Raw genomic sequence first — 18,756 nt, 5'->3', positions numbered from 1 at the left:
GAGCGTCCTCTGCCCGTTCCGCTCCCCTCCCTCGCCCCCGTGGCGGCGGGACCACGCGGCCGTTACCGGGTAGCTCGGCCGCCGTACGGGCGGTTTAACGTGGTTATTTGCGACCTCGGGTGAGGCGCAGGGCCCAGCGCCTGAGGGGAGCGCCCAGCAGGGAGCTGCGGAGGGACGTTTTACGTGGGCATGTGGTGACGGGACGAGGGGGAACCGCTTCAAACTGAAAGGGGAGATTTAGATGAGATATGGGGAAGAAATTCTCTCCTGTGCGGGCGGTGATCCCCTGGGGCAGGTTGAGAAGCTGTGGCTGCCCCATCCCTGGAGGTGTTCAAGGCCAGGTTGGACGGGGCTTGGAGCAACCTGGGCTGGTGGGAGGTGTCCCTGCCCAGGGCAGGGGGTGGCACAGGGTGGGCTTTAAGGTCCCTTCTGACCCAAACCATTCTATGTAAACCAGCTTTGAGGAGACTTTGTCGTGCAGCCCTGTACCAAGGCAGCTCTTCTGGGGAGCGTGTGGTGTTTTAGAACCACCCAGGTCTCTTGAAGCCTTTTTTGATGGACCACCAGCGAAAACATCACTACCTTTCTTGCATATCTTGGCCAGGTTATGCAACTGGCAAGACTGCCAGAAATCCCATTTAAGCGAAGTATCTTGCGTGTGCTGTGGTCTGGGAGATGAGGGAGTAGTGCTGGTCCACGAAAGCTGCGCGTTGCAGCAGAGCCTTTGCTGATACCCGAGTCAGGTGTCGCAGCAGATACGAGGTATTGCTGAGCACCTCCCATGTGTGGGATTTTTTTTTTTTTTCTGTTTAAGCTAGGAACAGTTGCAAGAGTTTGCAAAAATAAACAAAGTCAGTTTGCATCTCATGCTGTTGGATGCTGTGCCTGCGGGGCCCAGCAAGGCAGAACATCGAACCGCTGGCCAGCAGAGAGCTGCTGGAGCGCCATAACTGTGTCAAGAGTAATGGGGTTCATTTAACCTCCACTTGCTAAAAAATAGCAGCAGTCTGAAGGATAACATGCCTGAGCCTGGGTAACGCCTTGGACAGAGCTGTGGTTCAAATGGCATCCGCTGCTCCTAGGACCTGCTCAGCTGAACCACAAACTGATCTTGGCGCGTGGGAGTGAGAATTTTTACCGGGTTTGAGTTCAGAGTGCAGGAGTTCGGGCAAAGCGCTGCCCTCAGCAGTGCCTGGCTGTCTCTGCCCCTTCGAAAGGCGGCTCATCAAAGCAGATCAGCAGGGAGGGCACGGAGCTGGAGGACGGAGCCACAGCCATGCCACCGGAGAATAAAGACTGGCCTGGTGACAACCAACGTTGTCTCCAGGGTTAAGAAGAACTGTAAACTCCGCAGAGGCAGGTTTTCCAAAGTATTCTGTGAAATGATGTGGATGTAGAAAAGGAAGATGTAAGCTAATGTCTGGTACAATTACACTTTGAAATGAAAAGACCAAGAAATTTATGTCCGTGGGTCGTAGTGGGATTAGCTGAGAAGCTTTCTGAATCACAAATAGCAATAAAATATCTTGGAAAACTGGGGAAATTCCCCCCAAATTGGAAAACTGTTACTGTAGTTCTATTAAGTTAAAAAAAAAACAAAACACAAAGGAAATAACAGAGAGCTAACCATGACAGCTTAGTTTTACATCAGTCATATTTTTTTCATGAGAAACTAATTTTTTTGGAAAGAGCTTTTATGGAAAATAAACAGGTTCGTTGTTAAAATGAGTTTGCTGTCTTGCTGTTTTTTAAAAGATTTGCGTGATGTAAAAGATAACCATAATGGTTTTATATCCCATGTTTGAGGCTTCTCCAGTGTGCTTAAATGAATGCTCTTTGGCACTTTAAATAAAAATACTTGCTGCTCTATGGAGGTGATGGCGTTTGCATTAGAAGGATTAAAACCATCTTGCTGATCTCGTAACGCGTTGTTGTAAGGTGCCATGGGGATCGCTGTGCTGCTGGTCGCGGGCTGGCGAGCTGTAAATCATCAGGGCAGTTTCGCGTGGTGATCTGCATGGTTTGACTCGGTGGTAACGATTCAGGAAAATGTGGTTTACATCCCAGTGTGCGCGTGGCTCTGCCTTGCTACGAGTGCGGTGGGTGAACCCGCCCGTGGAATCGCTGCCGTTGGCAGCGCAGCGCTGAGGCAGACGGGGATGGTTGGAGCTGAGGATATCTAAACTCAAGCAGCAGTGTGGCTTTTCTGGTACAGAATTTTTTCCTTAAATTTTGTGTCCCTTTCTGTTTCTGGAGGGCCGCCTGCAACCCCATGTGCCGAGCAGGGTGAGGCTGGCCGGCAGCAGCAAGGTCACGGCGCAGCTGGGGAGAGCCTGCTGCCAAGTCTGGCCAGGTCGCGGTGGGAAAGAGATTGGGACCTGATAAATGGGGGGACCCGGCCCGGGAGAGGAGGCACACGAGGAGCAGGACTGGACCTCAAAAGCCGTCGGCTTCTGTAGAGCTGCTCTGCCAATAAACAGAAAAGCAGAGGGAAGAGGAAGGTAGAGGAGCAGCTCTGGCATAATCCCCTTAATTGGACTTCACTGAAGCCCTCCGAAAATTGTTTAAAGAGCCTTAAAAATGCAGCTGCTGCATTGAGAAACAAGGCTGCCCTTCTGAAATGGAACTGCATAGCTGCGTCTAGTAACTCGAATTTTAAACAACGGCTTTGCATGCAACTGGCTGGGTAAAACAAACATCTCCCCTCCATTTTCCGTCATAGCCATAGGAGATCTGACCCCCTGAAGCGGCAGTGGTATTAGTAGTTAGTGAAGTGCTCTGTCTCCGTCTTGTCGGCAGCACTGGCGGGTGTCTCTCCCGGGGAGCCTGGCTCGCGGTGGTCCGCAGGGCTGCGTGCAGAGGAGTTACAAACGCCAGCGTTTGCATTTTGTTTTCTAGCGGTCATGGGTATTCATTGCGTTTTTTCTGGAGGTGACTCAGTTTTGCTTTCTGTGTGCCATCTCTCAAATTATCCTGGAATTAACTGTGATAAAGGATTGCTATTCCTTCGTTACCTGTCACTCAAGGATCACATGAAGAAATACTAAGTTCCCTGAGTAATGCTTGTAGCCTCAGCGATGCGTTTCTGCCCTTTGGGGTGAGGATCATGGTGCATACTGCTCGAGCTCTCCAGTGCCCTGCAAAGCACTGGAGGTTTCTGAGTAAACTGCTTTGATGAACACAATTAATTTTTTAAGATATAAAGATTTTTTTCAAAATAGTAGATACCTTCTTATGTATTTCTGGAATACCAAACAGTAGTGTTCCTCACCAAGGTTTGGTTGTTTTCTTTCAGCAATCAGAGAGGATGGCATGCCAGGAGGCAGAAACAAAAGCATTGGACCTGTCCAGGTGAGCATGTCCGACTGTTTCTCCAGGGTTCCCTCCAGCTTTTGCTCTCGTGGCCTTGGCACAGCCTGGTGGGTGGTGGGCTCGGACCGTGGCAGCAGCTCAACGTGGGATAGGGCCGGGGTTCATCTGGCCAAGCCTTTCTCAGCCCTACCTGTGCCTTCTGCTGGCGTGGCAGGGCTTTGACTTTCCACAAGTGTTAGAAATACACCTCAGGAACAGTACATTTGTAAATAAAGCTGGGTGCTTGCTTGTCCCCGGAGGCATACGGTGCAGTCCCAGGATGCCTGCGTGAGTGGAGGGGCCGTCTCCGGCTGTCACGGCACTCTGTCCTTTGTGAGCAGCACAAGGACATCCGTCCCTCCGCAGCTCCCAGTAAATCTCGCGGGCTGCCTGCTGCAATTCCTTCAGTTGTTGCAAGCGGGGCACCCAGTAAATGTCTCGCTGATTGATGGCGCAGCTTGTCCGGAGATGTCTTGTAAAGCGGGAGGTAATTCAGCACAACAGCTTGTACTGCACGCGTGAGAAATGATGGCTGTTTTCAGCTCACTTCTAGAAAAGAGGTCTTTTAAAAGTTTACTATTTATTTTAATAAAATAGAAATAACACTGAAAGCATTTGCTGTGACTCTCTGTGCCTGTGAAGAGACTACTTGCCTCAATCTAAAACCAAACCATGAGAAGCTCAGCAACCAGATGCCCTGCTTGCTCAGTAACGTCCTCCAAAGCCAACCGAGAACAAGGCAAGAATTAGACAGTGCGGCTATGCCCGTGGTCAGCATCGGAGAGAGCCTAGCTCAAACAATAACACCTCTTGGTAATGACAGAACATTTTCTGCTATTTGCAAACATCATATTTGTAACAGCATTGGTTACTGATTCTTAAAGCCTGTCTATCAAGAAAGAAGAAAGGTTTAATTTCTGGCCGGGTAATGATTTTTACTGCCTCTCTGAGCAATGTAGTTGTAGTAAACCAGCAGCCTTTGCTAGCCAGAGCGGGCCCTCGCTCACCCGAGACTTGTGTGATCGGTCCGTGTTGGACTATAGGTTATGCCATCAACTCCAGCTCCGGGGGTGAAACTATTTAGCTATTGCTCTCTTCAGATTCTGTACCTGGGAAGCTTCCTGAGCTTTTCTGACACTTTCACAAAACTGGAATAAAGTGTCTAAGCAATGTTTGGCTCTTGAAAATGATGTTCAGAGTTCACTGCACTTTCTTGCAGCATGTTAACTCGGGGTCTTTTGATATTTTGTGACAGCCTCGCTAAGGGACATGCACAGAATCAGGAAAAAAAAAGAAAAAAAAGCTCAGAAACTTTTATGTTGCATTTTCCCCACTATGGATGCAACATTTCTCCAGGAGCATACCCAGCTCTTTCTTGAAACTTTATACTTAAAGGAACTCCATTTTTTATTTTTAGTCCATTTTAACTTCATATATATTATTCTCTAGTACCTGTTTTAAGCATTAGATGCTTGATTACTTCTTTAGGTGCCTCCTGGTTCTTATCTGGGGAAAAATAGTGAACAGTGATTCCCTGTAAGCATTTTTCTGACTAATTTTCTGTGTGTCACCTTGCCTCTCTCAATTGCTTTATCAAACCAGAGCCTACTACACCTTCCATTTGCCTTTACCTCTGCAGAGTACTGAGTGATGTTCCCGATGAACTGGCCTCAATTACTGCCAGGTTTTTCACTGTGTGACAGTGGCTGATTTACAGCTCGTGGCTGTGTGTATTTGACATCATCTTTTCATGTGTCCATTCCTGTCTGCTGTGTTATCGTCACCTGAATTGTACTGGAGGCACTGGAGGTCACCACGATTAGCTGTAATCAGAATTTTTCACGTACGTTGTTCAGTGTAAAGGAAAGATGTGATATCTGCAGGAACAGCGAAGCATTCCTCCTGGAGTGGGGTGGTTTCCGCTCTGTTGGATGTGGCCACACAGTCAAGGTGTTCATGAACCAAGGCTCTGCCTTATTTCTGTTCTCAGCTGAAGTAACTCTAGTGGTCCTGTATTTGGCAGATATCAGAGGAAGAGATTGAGAGAATTATGTCTGGGCAAGAATTTGAGGGAGAGGCAAACATGTCATGGAGCAACAACGGAGACAGTGACCACAGTTCCCCTGGAAATGGCGTTTCTGAGAGCAACCAGCCTTCACCCGTTTCTACTCCATCTTCAAGGTGGGAATGAGCCCTGGAAGAATTTCGTATTGCAGTAATCTTGACTGTTTTTCCCTGAGTGGTACTTCGGGTTGATGCAGGAAAAATACACCGTGAGCGCATCTTTCTGTAAACTGAGCATATTGGAGATTCTTACATCTCTAATGGTGTTTTAAGGACAGCCACTGGATTAAAAACAATTGAACTGGGAGGTGAAATGAGCAAATGAAAAAGAAGGCAATGTTGAGTTAAAATTATATTTAAAATATATCTCTTAATTTGTATTGTTAGTTTTTTCTGCTGATCATGGGAACTTGATTACCTTTCGCTGCTCGTTCTGCATAAGGTCTTTTTCTGCACTGTGCTCAGATTTTGAAAATAAATGCCCCCTTTTAGGTTACTAATTGATGGTGTTACATTAACGTCCATTACTGTTAGTGCTAGCCTCCTGATGCAGCCTTTGATTGTAAACACGGCGAGAATCTCAGGCTTGCATTCCATCTGCTTTCAGTTGCATCTGAAGGTGGGAGATATTTGTGTTCCCTAGCGGTGTAAATACTTAATTTACAATCCTAAATTCTGGCCCTTTAAGGAAGCCGGGGTGGAAATGCCTTGTACAGTTGGGTTGCTGTTTTACTCTCCAATGGCTGCTCAGCAGCAGTTCCCAGATCTCTAGCGCTGAGCCAGGCTCAACGTGAGGCAAGTCTGAGGTGTCTGTTGCACACTCTCAATTATTTCCAGCGTGGGATTTACATACAAAGGCATTTCCCATTTTGGTTTTTTCCTCCCTATTCTTATTAACATTTCTGATGGAGCTGGATGCAACATTTTAGTGAATCAGGTGGAACTTTTGGGGTATATTAAAAAGCTTCTTCTTTTCCAGTAGGTCCGTGGAGCTGAATGGATTCGCTGCACTCAGGGATCAGTATATCGGGACGCCGGTGTCCACGCACTATCAGTACCTCCCGCACCTTTTTAGCTATTCTGCTCACTCGGCTCTGATGCCCCCGCAAACGCGCAGCCTGGACCCCCAGTCGCACAGTCTTATCAATCAGTTAGTGTCAGCAGAGGACCTGGAGCCGCTCGGCACGCCGATGCTCATTGAGGACGGGTGAGTGTGCGCGGCGTGGTGCAAGAAGCTGCCCAGCGCTGCCTGTTCCCGGCTCTCCTTTGGCTCCGGCCATCCCTGCCTGCACACACGGCTCCAGCTCCTACGGCAGAGGCTGCTGTTGGCGAGGGGGGCGGCTGGGTGGGTGCGTGTGTTCGTGGCCCCATCGGCACGGGGGGCACATCCCCTGGGAGAAGAGGCAGCCGTAGTGCAAGCAGCAGACCAGACCACGTCTCGTGGGTGGCCTGTGCCCTTGCTTGTGTGGGATTGGGGTTTGGTGGGTTTCAGCCCTGAGACTGCATTAGCTGTACAAAAGGCCCAGTAATAAGCACGGTAGCTGGAAAAATATACCTGGGTGGAAAAAAGCTGCGTAGTCAATCTGTCGGCAGGAGCTGCAGGAGTGTCTGAGGCCGAGCTGCCCTGTGTCCAGCAGGCTGGGTGCTGGCTCGGCGGGTGAGCCCAGGGGCCGGGGGGCTCCCCTCGCAGCCCAGGTGACACCCTGGGCACCGGCACATTGGGCACGTTAACATGAATTCCTGTAGTGTTTGCCTTGCTTTTCAAGTGCCTCGTCAGATGATGTCATTCAATGTTGTTAATTGTTTTTATGCCTTCATATTAACTGTGCCTGCAGGTATAAAGTGACTCAGGCAGAGCTGTTTGCGTTGTTGTGTCGTCTGGCGGATGAATTGCTTTTCAGGCAGATTGCTTGGATCAAGAAGCTGCCGTTCTTCTGCGAACTGTCCATCAAGGACTATACCTGCCTGCTCAGCTCTACGTGGCAGGAGCTGATCCTGCTCTCCTCGCTGACTGTTTACAGCAAGCAGATCTTTGGTGACCTCGCGGACGTCACCTCCAAGTACTCTCCCTCTGATGATGAGCTGCACAGGTGAGACATCGGGCTGAGCCTGCGGGTAAGGAGTGAGGTCTAGAGATGGAGGAGCCATCAGGAGGATGGCTGTTGGGTGCAGGTTTCTGGCTCCGTGACCGACTGGTTAGTTGGTCCACCTCTTTTGGAGTGGGTCGCTTTGCCTGTGGCTGTTTTCCTTTTTTATTTTTTGGGGAATGTTTATTCCAGGCTTAGAAAGTACGCCATGGTTAGTCAGTGTTGAATCAAAACTTCCTTCTGCAGGGGAAGGTGCGGGGTGCTGTGTGGTGCTGTTTGAAGTTCCCATAGCAATGCCGTCATCCTCCAGCACAGCTCTGCAAACTGCCTTTTCTTCTGGGGAGAGTAGAACTAACCAACACTTTGGGTAACCCTGAGGTACAGGATGGAAGGTTTTATTTAAAAACCCTGTGGGCCAGTGGAAAGGTTGTTCACAAAGCTGGTTGTCTGTATTATCAAAGTGTTCATTATTAATTGCTATTTCATTGTTTTGATTACATAAATTTAAAGATGTTGCAACTTAGCTCTTATTTTTTCCATAGTACGTGCTATCTGATGCTCTGAGGAACCTGCCTTTCATTTATCATTTTGGCATTTATCAGGGTGTTGTTTTTTGGTTTGGGTGTTTTGTTTTGTAGTCTTGGTGCCAGACAGATCCTCCTTTTGGTAGCGGACTCACAATCTCACAATATTATGGCAGAATACGTAGGATTTACGGAAACTGCAGCCCACCCTCCCTTTTCACATCTGCCCTGTTTGTGCTCTGCCCTTGCTAGGCTTGGCAATTTTGCAAGAGTCACCAGGGGATCCAAGTGTCTGATAAGCAGAGATTGAAAATTCTGCTGTGGTCCTCGGTCATCGCAACATCTAATGGTTCCTTGAGGTTCCTTTGTGCGTCTCTTTCGACAACCAGAGGGGCTGGCTGGCTGAGACCAGGGCGGAGGAGCCGAGAGCTGGACCCAGGTGTCTCATTTCCTGGGGCAGGTTCCTCCGCGGCGCTGTTCTGCCCGGCCATTCATCGTGCATCTGGTGCTGCTCCTGCGAGGAACAGTAAGGGTCATAGAAACCCACAATAACACTTGTTCTGCATTCAGCCGTCCTTTTGTTCCTGCTGTCCTGGTCAGAGCCTCAAAAGAGAAGTGTTTGTTTCATTTTGGGTTTGTGATAAATACAAGCGAGAGGTAAGACAACAAGACAAAGGAGGAATCCTCGCCCTTCAGAAACCGGCAATTCAGAGCTGGGCGCCTCAAAAGTCCTTCAGAGAAGATGTGTGCACATGGATGAAAATAGGTGTTCTTGGGAGTGGAATGTTTCTGCAGTCTCTTCTTCTGATTTAGCTTTTCAAGTATCATTAATTGTCATTAGTAACATGGGAAAATGCACACCAAAAAAAGCCATTTAGTGGGAAGTTACACAGATGAGGGGTCTCGAGCTGCGTGGCTCCCTCCCAGTTGTCTTTAGCCAGCTCAGACGTAGCGTGACCGGCTGCAGGCGGCAGTGGGGCAGTTTGTGGGTATCAGTCCCCCTGTGCCATGCACTCGTGGAAAAGCTGGTCCCGTCGGATTTGCGAGGGGCTTGTACGGAGCAGTGTCCGACCTGTGGGCTTTCGCAAAGAGGCCCCGTTTGCTCTGGCATTGATCAGCAATGATTGCAAACTGAAGTGCATTAGATCTCACAGCTGGTTGAATAAATCTCACCGAGCTGTGGTAGTCTGGCACTTTGGGGTTAATTTCTGTTCTTATTTAGCAAAATGACGGGAGCAATGCTAATGCTTAGGTAGGTGACGAATGAAGGCGTAGGATGAGCTCCCCAGCCCCTGTGTTTTAATCACTTATAACAACTGGCTAAATGTTCTGTTTGCCTGCTGGATCAAATGTTTTCTTTTATTGTGCTGTTTTTCTGGAGATGAATATGAAATGAATAGATTCCTGACCTCCCCCAGCACTCCTGATAGCGCTTCCCCCCCCCTCCTCCCCGGCTGATCCCGATAACTCCCAGCCAGAAACTTGCCTGGTGTAAACTGCGAGGAAAAGTGTGTGGAGGAGTCAGTCCTCGAGAAGAAATAGGGCTGTGAAAAACAGAACAGCTTTGTTTGAAAGGGGGAGGAAAGCATGCAGGGAAAAGTAAGACAGTTCAACTGCAGGAATGAGAGAAGAGCTCTCCTGGATTTATGAAGCGATGAGTGGCTGGTAAAAATGTGCATGCTCTAAAAACAATTAAACCCAACAGACGACTGAGTGGTCTTTGTGCTCATTAACTTCTTGAGCTTTGCAATCTTGCACCTGCAAGATTTTTAATGTCAACTTGAGAGCAAGAAAACTTGTACAACTTTAGATTAGCCGACAAGGCTTTCATCACTTACAATATTACTTTCTTGGAGAAGTGACCTGGAGTTCAGATAGCTTGTTTTCACTTCTCTGAGGTCAAACTCCACCATGCATTTTACAAATAACTTTGAAGTAAACAAACACACATGCCAAAATAAGGTATTATTCAGTGAAAAAGGTTCTATTTTTGTTCTATTCAAAGATGGCTTTCTGGCTATGCTCTTATTCTTTGCGCTGTACAATGCCGGAGCGCAGCTGAAGCTTCCCTAAACACTTCTGTCCCACTTCTGAGCATTTTTGCAATATGTGGTTTCTTTGAAACCGGGGGTATTGCTGAGATGTGTTCCCAAGAGGCTGTTCTGGCCGTTGGCACGCGTGGGCTGGTCCTGGAGCGTGCCTGTGGGCACTGGTAGACCCCGTGCCCTCCAGCTCTGCTGCTGCCTGTTGCTTACACCGTGGGGTTTTCGTGGTGCACGCGTGGGGCCTCGCTGCTGAAGAAGCAGCCTGTCACCCCCTTCTGCAGGAGGACCTCGTTCTGCCCCTGCAAAATCTCCATCAGGCAATTTCCCAGGAGATTTTGGGGAGGTTTGCATTCCCTGTGCATCAGCGTGCCTTCTCCCGCCCCTCTCCGGTGCTGGATTCCCTTGGCGAGTGGGGATGCTCAGGAGAAATGGGCGGCTTGTTTTCAGCAAAAACTGCACGGATTCGGCAATGAGTGTGGCTGTGCCTGGTGAGATGCTCCAGGGCTGGTACAGATGGTGGATCCAGATCCCAGCGGAGGATCCCTGATGGTCCACACTAGCAGCAGTGCTTTTCTAGTTGGAACTTGATACGCGTTTGTTAAGTGCAACGAATCCAGCGTGTCCTATTAAGGGGAAAGTTTAGAAGGAAACAGCATGCGTTCCTTGGGCTGTGCGATTCAACCTTAGACTGTCGCCTGCAGTTTCACTCCCTTTAATGTTGGTGATTTGTGGTTTCATGTGTACTTGTATTTGGGAGAAGGATCCCAGCCTTCCTGCAGTATGCCTCACCCCAGAAGCTCTCAGCCGAGGAAAATTAGTAAACCATAACGAACAGGCAATAAATATGGTTGTGTGGAAGTACAGGATCTCTGTGAGTCACCCCTGGGCATTTTCGGGAGGTGAGCTGCCGCACCTGCCTGTCAGATAAATGAAGTGTGCGCCACTGTGATACAGGGGTCAGTGTAACTCCTCAGTGCTTAGAACAAGGCTGTTTCCAACGGCGCTCTGCAGCTACGAGAAACCGTAGGCGCTTTAGCAGTTGGGAATGGCCCGTGTCCTGGGGTCGGGGTCTGTGCGGCTGGCGCCGGGGTCCGGGTTCCTGCACTGCGGTGCTGCCGGGGCAGCCCTGGGTCTGCTCAGTTCAGGGGATGCACTGGAGCGCGCTGTGCAGAGCCAAAGCCTGGGGACGGCACTGATTCTACAGGCAAAGGTTAACATTAGTTTATCAGCTTTGTAGAATGCAGGGGTATGTTTAAAACCAACAACTTGGATGTCGGGTTGGGTGTGTTTCTTGCAGAGAACCGTCATTCCTCTGCAGCGTGCTGTAAAGCAGCACTGATCCCACCTCTCTGGGCTGGGGTGCGGGTGCTGTGCAGCTGTAGAGCTCCTGGGGACACCTCTGGACCCCCTGAGGATGCGATGCGTTAGTGTTTCTGCTGGTGACCAGTGCAGGTGGTGGCGGGATGCTGCGAGTGGTGGGAAGCACTGACTGAAGAAAGGTGCGAGGTGGGGAGGGGCGAGATCACGTGAAATGGTGCTGGGGGCAGATTGTCTTCTGAACAGCGGAGGCACTCCAAGGACTGCTAGAGGTGCTTTTATCCTGCAAAAATATCCATCAGGAGCGAGATGCAGTGCTGTATAATGTGGCTGTGAGACACTTTCTATCATGGATAGAGGCAGTGCATCACCAGGCAGAGGGGGAATACCCCCTGACCTTTGCATCTGGCAGTTCAACTGGTGTTTTGCAGGATATTTTCGTGTCCTACAAGACAAGTATCACTCCACGTTTCTATGAAATCTCATCCCATTCCCCAAACTGCTTAGTTAAACCTCCCATTAGCCCAGCAAAGTGCAAAGGCACAATCCTCATTGAAATTCGGGGAAATACAAGCACAGTGAAGCAAAGCAGTGCACTTAGAAGCACACGAGATGTTTTTGCATATTCCTGGCTCCTTCAAACCTTTTCCTCCATCAGAGCAGGCTGGTGATGAACTGAATCACCAAGAGACGTTTTTTGCTGAAATATCTGTAGCAGTCAAGTTTTTAACTGAGTCATTTTCCTTCTTTCTTCTACTTAAATTTAATGGTGCCAGCAGACTTTGAGCAGTTTTGATGACATTTTTTTTTAATTCTCTTGCAAGATTTTAAAATCTCTGAAGTTATTTTAAGCTTCTTGCGTTTATTGTATGGACTGTGTCCTGTATACATTGATGTGTGATCTCTATCCTCCAGATTCAGTGAAGAGGGGATGGAGGTGATGGAGCGGTTGATCTACCTCTTTCGCAAATTTAACCAGTTGAAGGTCAGCAACGAGGAGTACGCGTGTATGAAAGCCATCAACTTCCTAAATCAAGGTGAGTCGATGAAGAGAAGGTATCGGCCCCACTGGATAAATTGTCTGAAACAGTGTGAGCAGTCTTTGCTTCCCTGATGAGAATCGGGAGGAAGGGGTCCGAGACCTGCAAAGGGACTTGAGCTCTGAAACCTCTCTGCATGTGTTTGCCAGCCTTCAGACCATGCTCTGTGCAGAGTGGGATACTTGGGTACCCACGTGAAGAAACCCTGGAAGTGAATTAATTCATTTGCTTAGACGATTTTTAATGCCTTTAAATATAGGCAGCAAGGACAGTAAGTGTGTCACTTTACACGTGTACCAAGGGTACCAATACCAGGATAAGAACAGAGCGGAGGGGCTGGTGAAACCTTTCTGGATAAGGTTTGGGTGAGTGATGACTTACCAGCTGCTAACAAACTTTTCATCAGACAAAGAGTATAAATAAAAGTATTATTGCTTTAGATAACTGTTAAGGCAATTAACTAAATGATACTTCAAAATTTTTTTCCTGAATTAAACGTTGACTATTTGGATAACAACCTTTCAAAGATTCCCCGCTAGAAAATGTATTTGTTCATTTTTCTGCTTTAAAGGGAGAATTTGCAAAACTAGTCCTTCTCCTTTTTTTAGAGTTTTTCTGAGTCTTTACAATGTTTACCTTCAGGATATATACTTAGGTCACCTCGCTGGCTTTGTACTTTTTAGATTCTGTACCTAATGCTAACTCTTCCAAGTGAAAAGTAGTCACGAATGAAGCATCTCTGGGCAGGCGATGAGTTCTGCCTGAGAAGGGACTGTACCCTCCTGTTGATTAACCGCTGTGTTAAAGTGGGCAGCCCAGGCTGCTGCAGGACCCTGGGCGTTTCAAAATCCATGCAGGGTAATTCTTCAACATGTGAGAAGATCCTGGTCGTTTCCTAACAACTATAGTGGGCTGAAATAGTTTGGAACAGATCGGGTTTGTGCCTCAGGTAGTGCTTGTCCCTGTCTCCGCTCTTGTAGGCTGTCTCAGTCCACTGCTTGTGCGTCACCTTTCCCGTTGTGTGTTGTGGCCCCGTGGCTGTGGGACCTCGCAGGACACTTCTTCATGTTATAAACGAAGAAAACTGTTGAGAGGCAAACGCTTAATGGATGGCGTTCAGCTGTAATTTTGGAAATAAATGTCCCCAGAGTCTTTTGTACTGTGAAAGATAGTTGCAGTCTGTAAAAACCCGCTGCAGGCTCCCTCCTCCCCCACTCATTTCCAGCAGCAGATAGTGCTGACGCTTCAATCTGTGCCGAGCTGAGGTTCCGGTTTGCTTCCCTGGGCAGTTTCCTGACACTGGATAATGCACTTCTCGAGCTGTCTCCATTGTTTCCCAAAATGTATTTTCATTAACTTCCTGTCTTCTTTTATTTTTAGTTGAAGTTTGCAATTTTTTATGTGAAATACCTGAGAATTATTTTTAAAAGTCAGCTTTGGGCAGTAGATAAATGCCTCTTCCGTCAGATGGTCTTACAGTACTGAGCCTGCTCCAAGGGTCCGCAGCTTCCTTGCTCCACCGCGCTGCATCCTTCCCAGGACCCCCAGCAGCGTGCCAATGCCATTGATCACGCTGAGCGGTGGCAGTGGGGCTTCCTGCCAGTTTGATAGCTTGGAAACGTCCATTTTTCCTTCGTGTATGTTGCCTGACATTGCCAAAGCTAAATTTAAAAATAAGAAGTTGACAAGTTTATAAAGCTCATATGACATAATTCATAAGCAGATGGGGAGAAACGTGATGATACCTTGAATTATAGAGTTCCTCAGCCAAGATGATATAGCTAAAATCAACATGTTTCTGTCTGAGGAAGTATTACGCTGAATCCGCTGTGAGGGCTAAACCTTGACATAGAGCTGCTTTACCCCGGGCAGGCGGGGATTTAAGGTGGCTGGAGGTTTTATCTCCAAGAGCATCCATTGAGCTCTGCAGAGGAGCAGCTTAGGACTCATCCTGAGCTGTTCTCATCCTGGTCTTTTGTGGGAGGAAATCCTGTACCCAGACAGGCGTGCAAAGGCGCGTCCGCGATGCCGGTACGCCCGGAGGGGAGACAGGAGTTTTAGTATTTGTCCAAATGGGAACTAGAAACCAGTCTGCGAAGCAGGGACCCAGCTTGGAGTTTTAGCAATCAGTTTATCTTTCCTGAAGAAATGGCAATAAGTGTGAGTCTGCTCTTGTAGGATGTTTTCATCATGTTTTCATTACTCTAATCATCCTCCTTTTCAGACATCAGGGGTCTGACTAATGCGTCCCAACTGGAGCAGCTGAACAAGCGGTATTGGTATGTTTGCCAGGACTTCACGGAGTACAAATACCCACACCAGCCAAACCGTTTTCCGGATTTAATGATGTGTTTGCCAGAGATACGATATATTGCAGGTAACTGAGCTCTTCCCCTACTGGGATTGTGTGCAAGTTATGAAATTTGCTTTTAAAAGAAAATTGATTTATAACAGCAAAATTTTTGCTGACTGGAGGATGCTTGTATGGGACCTTCTTCTATCACAGCTTCACCCCTAGCTCACCCAGCCAGGCTGGCTCTTTGCAAGTTGTCCCTGTGCTGCTCGCAGACGCGGCGTTACGTCCCGCTCCCGAGTGCCCTGCTCCCACGAAGATGTGCCTTGCTCTGACCTGCCGCCCTTTAAGTACTTCAGTCAGATTCTTGTTTTATTTTCTTCCTTTCAATCCCATCTTGGAGGCATTTGTAATCCTGGTTTGAGTAGTTATCTCATAAGAAACGGAGATGCCTGAAATGCCGCTTAATTAAGGAGCAGGTGATAAGCAGAGTGGCGGGCAGTTCTGCAGCGTAACCCCCAGGTTTCACCTCGTCGGGACCTCTGAAATCTGCAGGTGAACTTTCAAATGCAGTTGTGTCACTAATTGGATCTACAAGGTCTGGTGTTACTAAAACATTGTTTGTTCCTGAATGTTATGGCAAAGGGAGATACTTGCCTCCCCATGTCAAGGCTCTGTACGCTTCATCCTACTCCACTGTAACGAACTAGATAATAATCACAGAGTAGCTCTCGTAATTTACTCATTGAGATCAACAAGGGAGTTTGAGGAGAGACAGGATTTAGTCTTTCCCAGTTTCTATAAATACTGCTCCATTGTGGAGAAATCATTTTGATCTGACTTTGCCCATTTATTTAGCTTTCGATTCAGTAAATAATAAATCCTGTTGTGTCCAAATGAATATCAAATGTCTAATGTAGCAGTAGGATGATTAACTGTTTCTCTGAGAGGTTCAAGGTAAAACCTTCTCCAGCGTTGCTGGCTTAGGTGTCTCTGAAATCTGATTCAGGAGTGGCTGCTAATTCTGTTTTTTTTTTTCTTACCAGGAAAAATGGTGAATGTCCCCCTGGAGCAGCTGCCTCTCCTTTTTAAGGCTGTTCTACATTCCTGCAAGACGAGCGTGAGCAAAGAGTGAGCCCAGCTCGCCCCGGCCGGTGCCTTACGCTGTGCCTCAGGCAGGGAGCTGGCTCACCCCGGGAGAGGGGCAAACGCGATGCAGGCAGGAGACGGAGCGGTGGGCATCCCTGCCATTGTAGCAAGAATCTTTTTTGTTTGTTTTTGTTTTTTTACTCTTTTTCCTATATATTTATTTCACGACAGAGTTGAATGTATGATCTTCAACACGATGCACATGGTTCTGTATGAATGCAGCAGATGCATTCTCCAGCGGTTTACAGAATGTGAAGATGTTTAATATTACAGTGTTTGTTAGGGTTAGTTCTTTTGTATTTTGGGGGCTGGGGACCGAGATGACTAAGACTACCTCAAGGAGAAGATGCTGTTCGCGCACTGCTCTTTCCATGATTTGTACCCAGAAGCATTTGTCGTAGAGAGCAAAGGGCCTCACCGCATCAACAGAGCTGTAGTGTCCCAAATGGACGATTTTGGAGAAGTGGATGTTAGAGAAGTGCCAAGCTTTTTTTTTCTTTAAATATAATAATAATTTTAAAAAGGCAGGGAGTGGAGAAGAAGTAAGAGTCTGTCTAGCCAGTTGGTTTCTTTTCCCCTGGCAGTTTTCAGGTGCAGGTGGTAGCTCCTGTGCTTTCCCTGAGTCCTGTCCCACCTCCCGCGGTGCGAGGGGCTTGCTGCCCCCGTCCCCTCCTGGGAGCTGCAGGGGCAGGCTCTGTCCCCAACCCCAGCCCGACCAGCCGGCTTCTCGCTGTTGCTGCACACCTTTCCATTCGACTGAAATTGCGTTGCTGCGGTTCGTAGCAGGCTCCTGGCGTTACACAAAGGTACTCTTGTTGCTAGAGAACTGCAAGTAATTTCTCATCACTTCCTTAACATCCATTTTAGGTTCACAAAAGCAGGAAAAACCTACTTAGAGAAGAAGCGGGATTGCCCCTTTTAGTGTATTCCTCCAAGGTGGTGTCTGACCACCTTGGTCTGACCGCATTGCAGCGATCCCAAGCAGCCCATTTCTGGGAACAGTTAACGTACCCTGTGACTAAATGTGACCCGTGTAACAGGGATAGGGGACTCCAGTGTCCTCTGGCACAGCTTTCCCTGCTGGACTCGGGGAATGCATGGTTTGTAGTTGTATCCTGCCAGGACTGTTCTGCTGCTTGTGGAATCCCTTCTTACCAGGAAAAAAATGATATTAATGCAGTACTTGGTAAACTGTTCTGTCCTAGGTGGTGCAAGGTTTGGATTTTCCACCTCACAACCTCCACACCACACCACTGCACAGCGAACTGGTTTGATGACAGCTGGTTAGCTGTTTGAGTAATTGCTAAGTGCTGGTGTTTATCTGAACTTGGGTATTCTCATGAGTAACCGCATGGCTGTCCTGCTCGTGGTGGTGGTGGGCAGGTTGGATGAGATGCTCTTGTTCTCATCTTCTTCATTAAGAATTAACCTTCAAAGACTCAGTCGCTCTCCTGGGCAGCTGTGTCGCCCTGGCTGGATTTCCTTCCCTGTGTCCTTAGAGATGAGTCTGATGTTTATGTAGCAAGAGGGTTCATCAACAAATGTTTAAATGCTGTTTTAAAAATATTTTGGGAAACAATTTAGGTCCTTCGGGGTAAGGGGAACAGTTGCTACCTTTTTGTCTTGTCCTGGTACCAGCTGTGTGGCACAAAGCGAGTACTGCTCAGAGGTACTGAAGCTGCTGTGAGATCAAAACGAACATGACGGTGAACAGGAGAAAAGTCTCATTCACCAAAGTCGTCTTTCCTTCCCCTTCACCCAGCGGGTCCTGCTTCGGTTGCAGCCGGGGAGACGTTGTGACCCCCCGGCTTGGCACGCCTCTGGCTCGGCTCTGCCGCGTCCCGGCTGCAGACGGCTGCGGACGGACCTCTCCGGGCACCCACGGCTGGCTGGCCATGGACCCACGGCGGCATCGCCGCCTTCGCAATCCCGCTTGGGCATCTTCCAGCTCGACGGTTTCCCTTTTCTAAAAGTCCACTAGCTGCTCACTTTTCATTATTTAAATAGGATGTTACGGGTAACGGCTGCTGGGCCCAGCAGCAGTTCAGCTTGATAGAGCTTCACAACCCAAAGGCGGTTCCGTAAATCTCATTTACTTTCTGACTGTAAAATGAGAGAAGCGCGTATTTCTCAGGAAAGCCTTCTGCATACAGCCTATACCTCAAGTGTAAATGGGAAGATTTTAGTATATCTGTTTGTAAGTTAGAAAGTATTTCTCAGCTTTTAAGTTTAATTTCCAAATAGCTTGATATGATCTTTTTATTACGGGTTGTCTTCTGGCTTGCTGTTTTATACACTCAAGGAATTGTTAAAATTTCATAGGAGTAATTTTATTCTACAGTTACTGAATTATTATAATCTGTTGACGAATAAGAGTTTGTTTTAATTAGTGTACATAAAAGCGATCATCTTATTGCCAAATACCCGACAAAAATAATTATTAGGTATTCTGTGTTTATCCAAAATAGACTCCCAAGACTAATGCTGTACCAACAACAACAAAAAACCTAAATTCATTTATGATGATGAATGGACAAGAATGTTCTGCTTTCTGTTGTATAAAGCAAATTTTACTAAGGTTGATTGGCAGCAGTATCCATTACCAAATAACCCATTTGTTGTAGGGAGTCAAAAATCCTTACTAAACTGGCAAGTAAGGAAGAAGCGAATACTCTGAACCAGAATCGAGCTCACCCGACAGTCATTCTTAATATCTGCTGCACCAAGTCCTCTAATGGCTTGTATTTTTTAAACAGGGTAAAGTGAATGTGTTGCATTGCAAACTCAGGTATTATGAGAAGGTAGGAATGTAGCTAGAGACGTAGAGACGTTAGGTCAGTCGCTAGATGTATTTGTGAATTTGGTTTGAAGGACACCCCGGAAAGG

At 47.7% G+C, this 18,756-nt stretch overlaps 1 protein-coding gene across 1 annotated transcript in view; it reads left to right on the top strand.

Moving 5' to 3' along the window:
- Positions 1-16,390, top strand: part of NR6A1 (nuclear receptor subfamily 6, group A, member 1) — an 18,992-nt gene extending 2,602 nt beyond the window's left edge. The window contains exons 3-9 of the mRNA XM_009892284.1: positions 3,296-3,351; positions 5,375-5,532; positions 6,395-6,622; positions 7,251-7,505; positions 12,304-12,425; positions 14,653-14,805; positions 15,768-16,390. Of these exons, the coding sequence (XP_009890586.1) occupies positions 3,296-3,351; positions 5,375-5,532; positions 6,395-6,622; positions 7,251-7,505; positions 12,304-12,425; positions 14,653-14,805; positions 15,768-15,856 (1,061 nt within the window). The 3' untranslated portion in view covers positions 15,857-16,390. The remainder of the gene's footprint in view (positions 1-3,295; positions 3,352-5,374; positions 5,533-6,394; positions 6,623-7,250; positions 7,506-12,303; positions 12,426-14,652; positions 14,806-15,767) is intronic.
- The last annotated feature ends 2,366 nt before the right edge of the window (positions 16,391-18,756 follow it).

Source organism: Charadrius vociferus, unplaced genomic scaffold, assembly GCF_000708025.1.
Source record: "Charadrius vociferus isolate BGI_N301 unplaced genomic scaffold, ASM70802v2 scaffold549, whole genome shotgun sequence".
Classification (NCBI taxonomy): domain Eukaryota; kingdom Metazoa; phylum Chordata; class Aves; order Charadriiformes; family Charadriidae; genus Charadrius; species Charadrius vociferus.
This window is presented reverse-complemented; position numbering and strand designations above follow the sequence as displayed.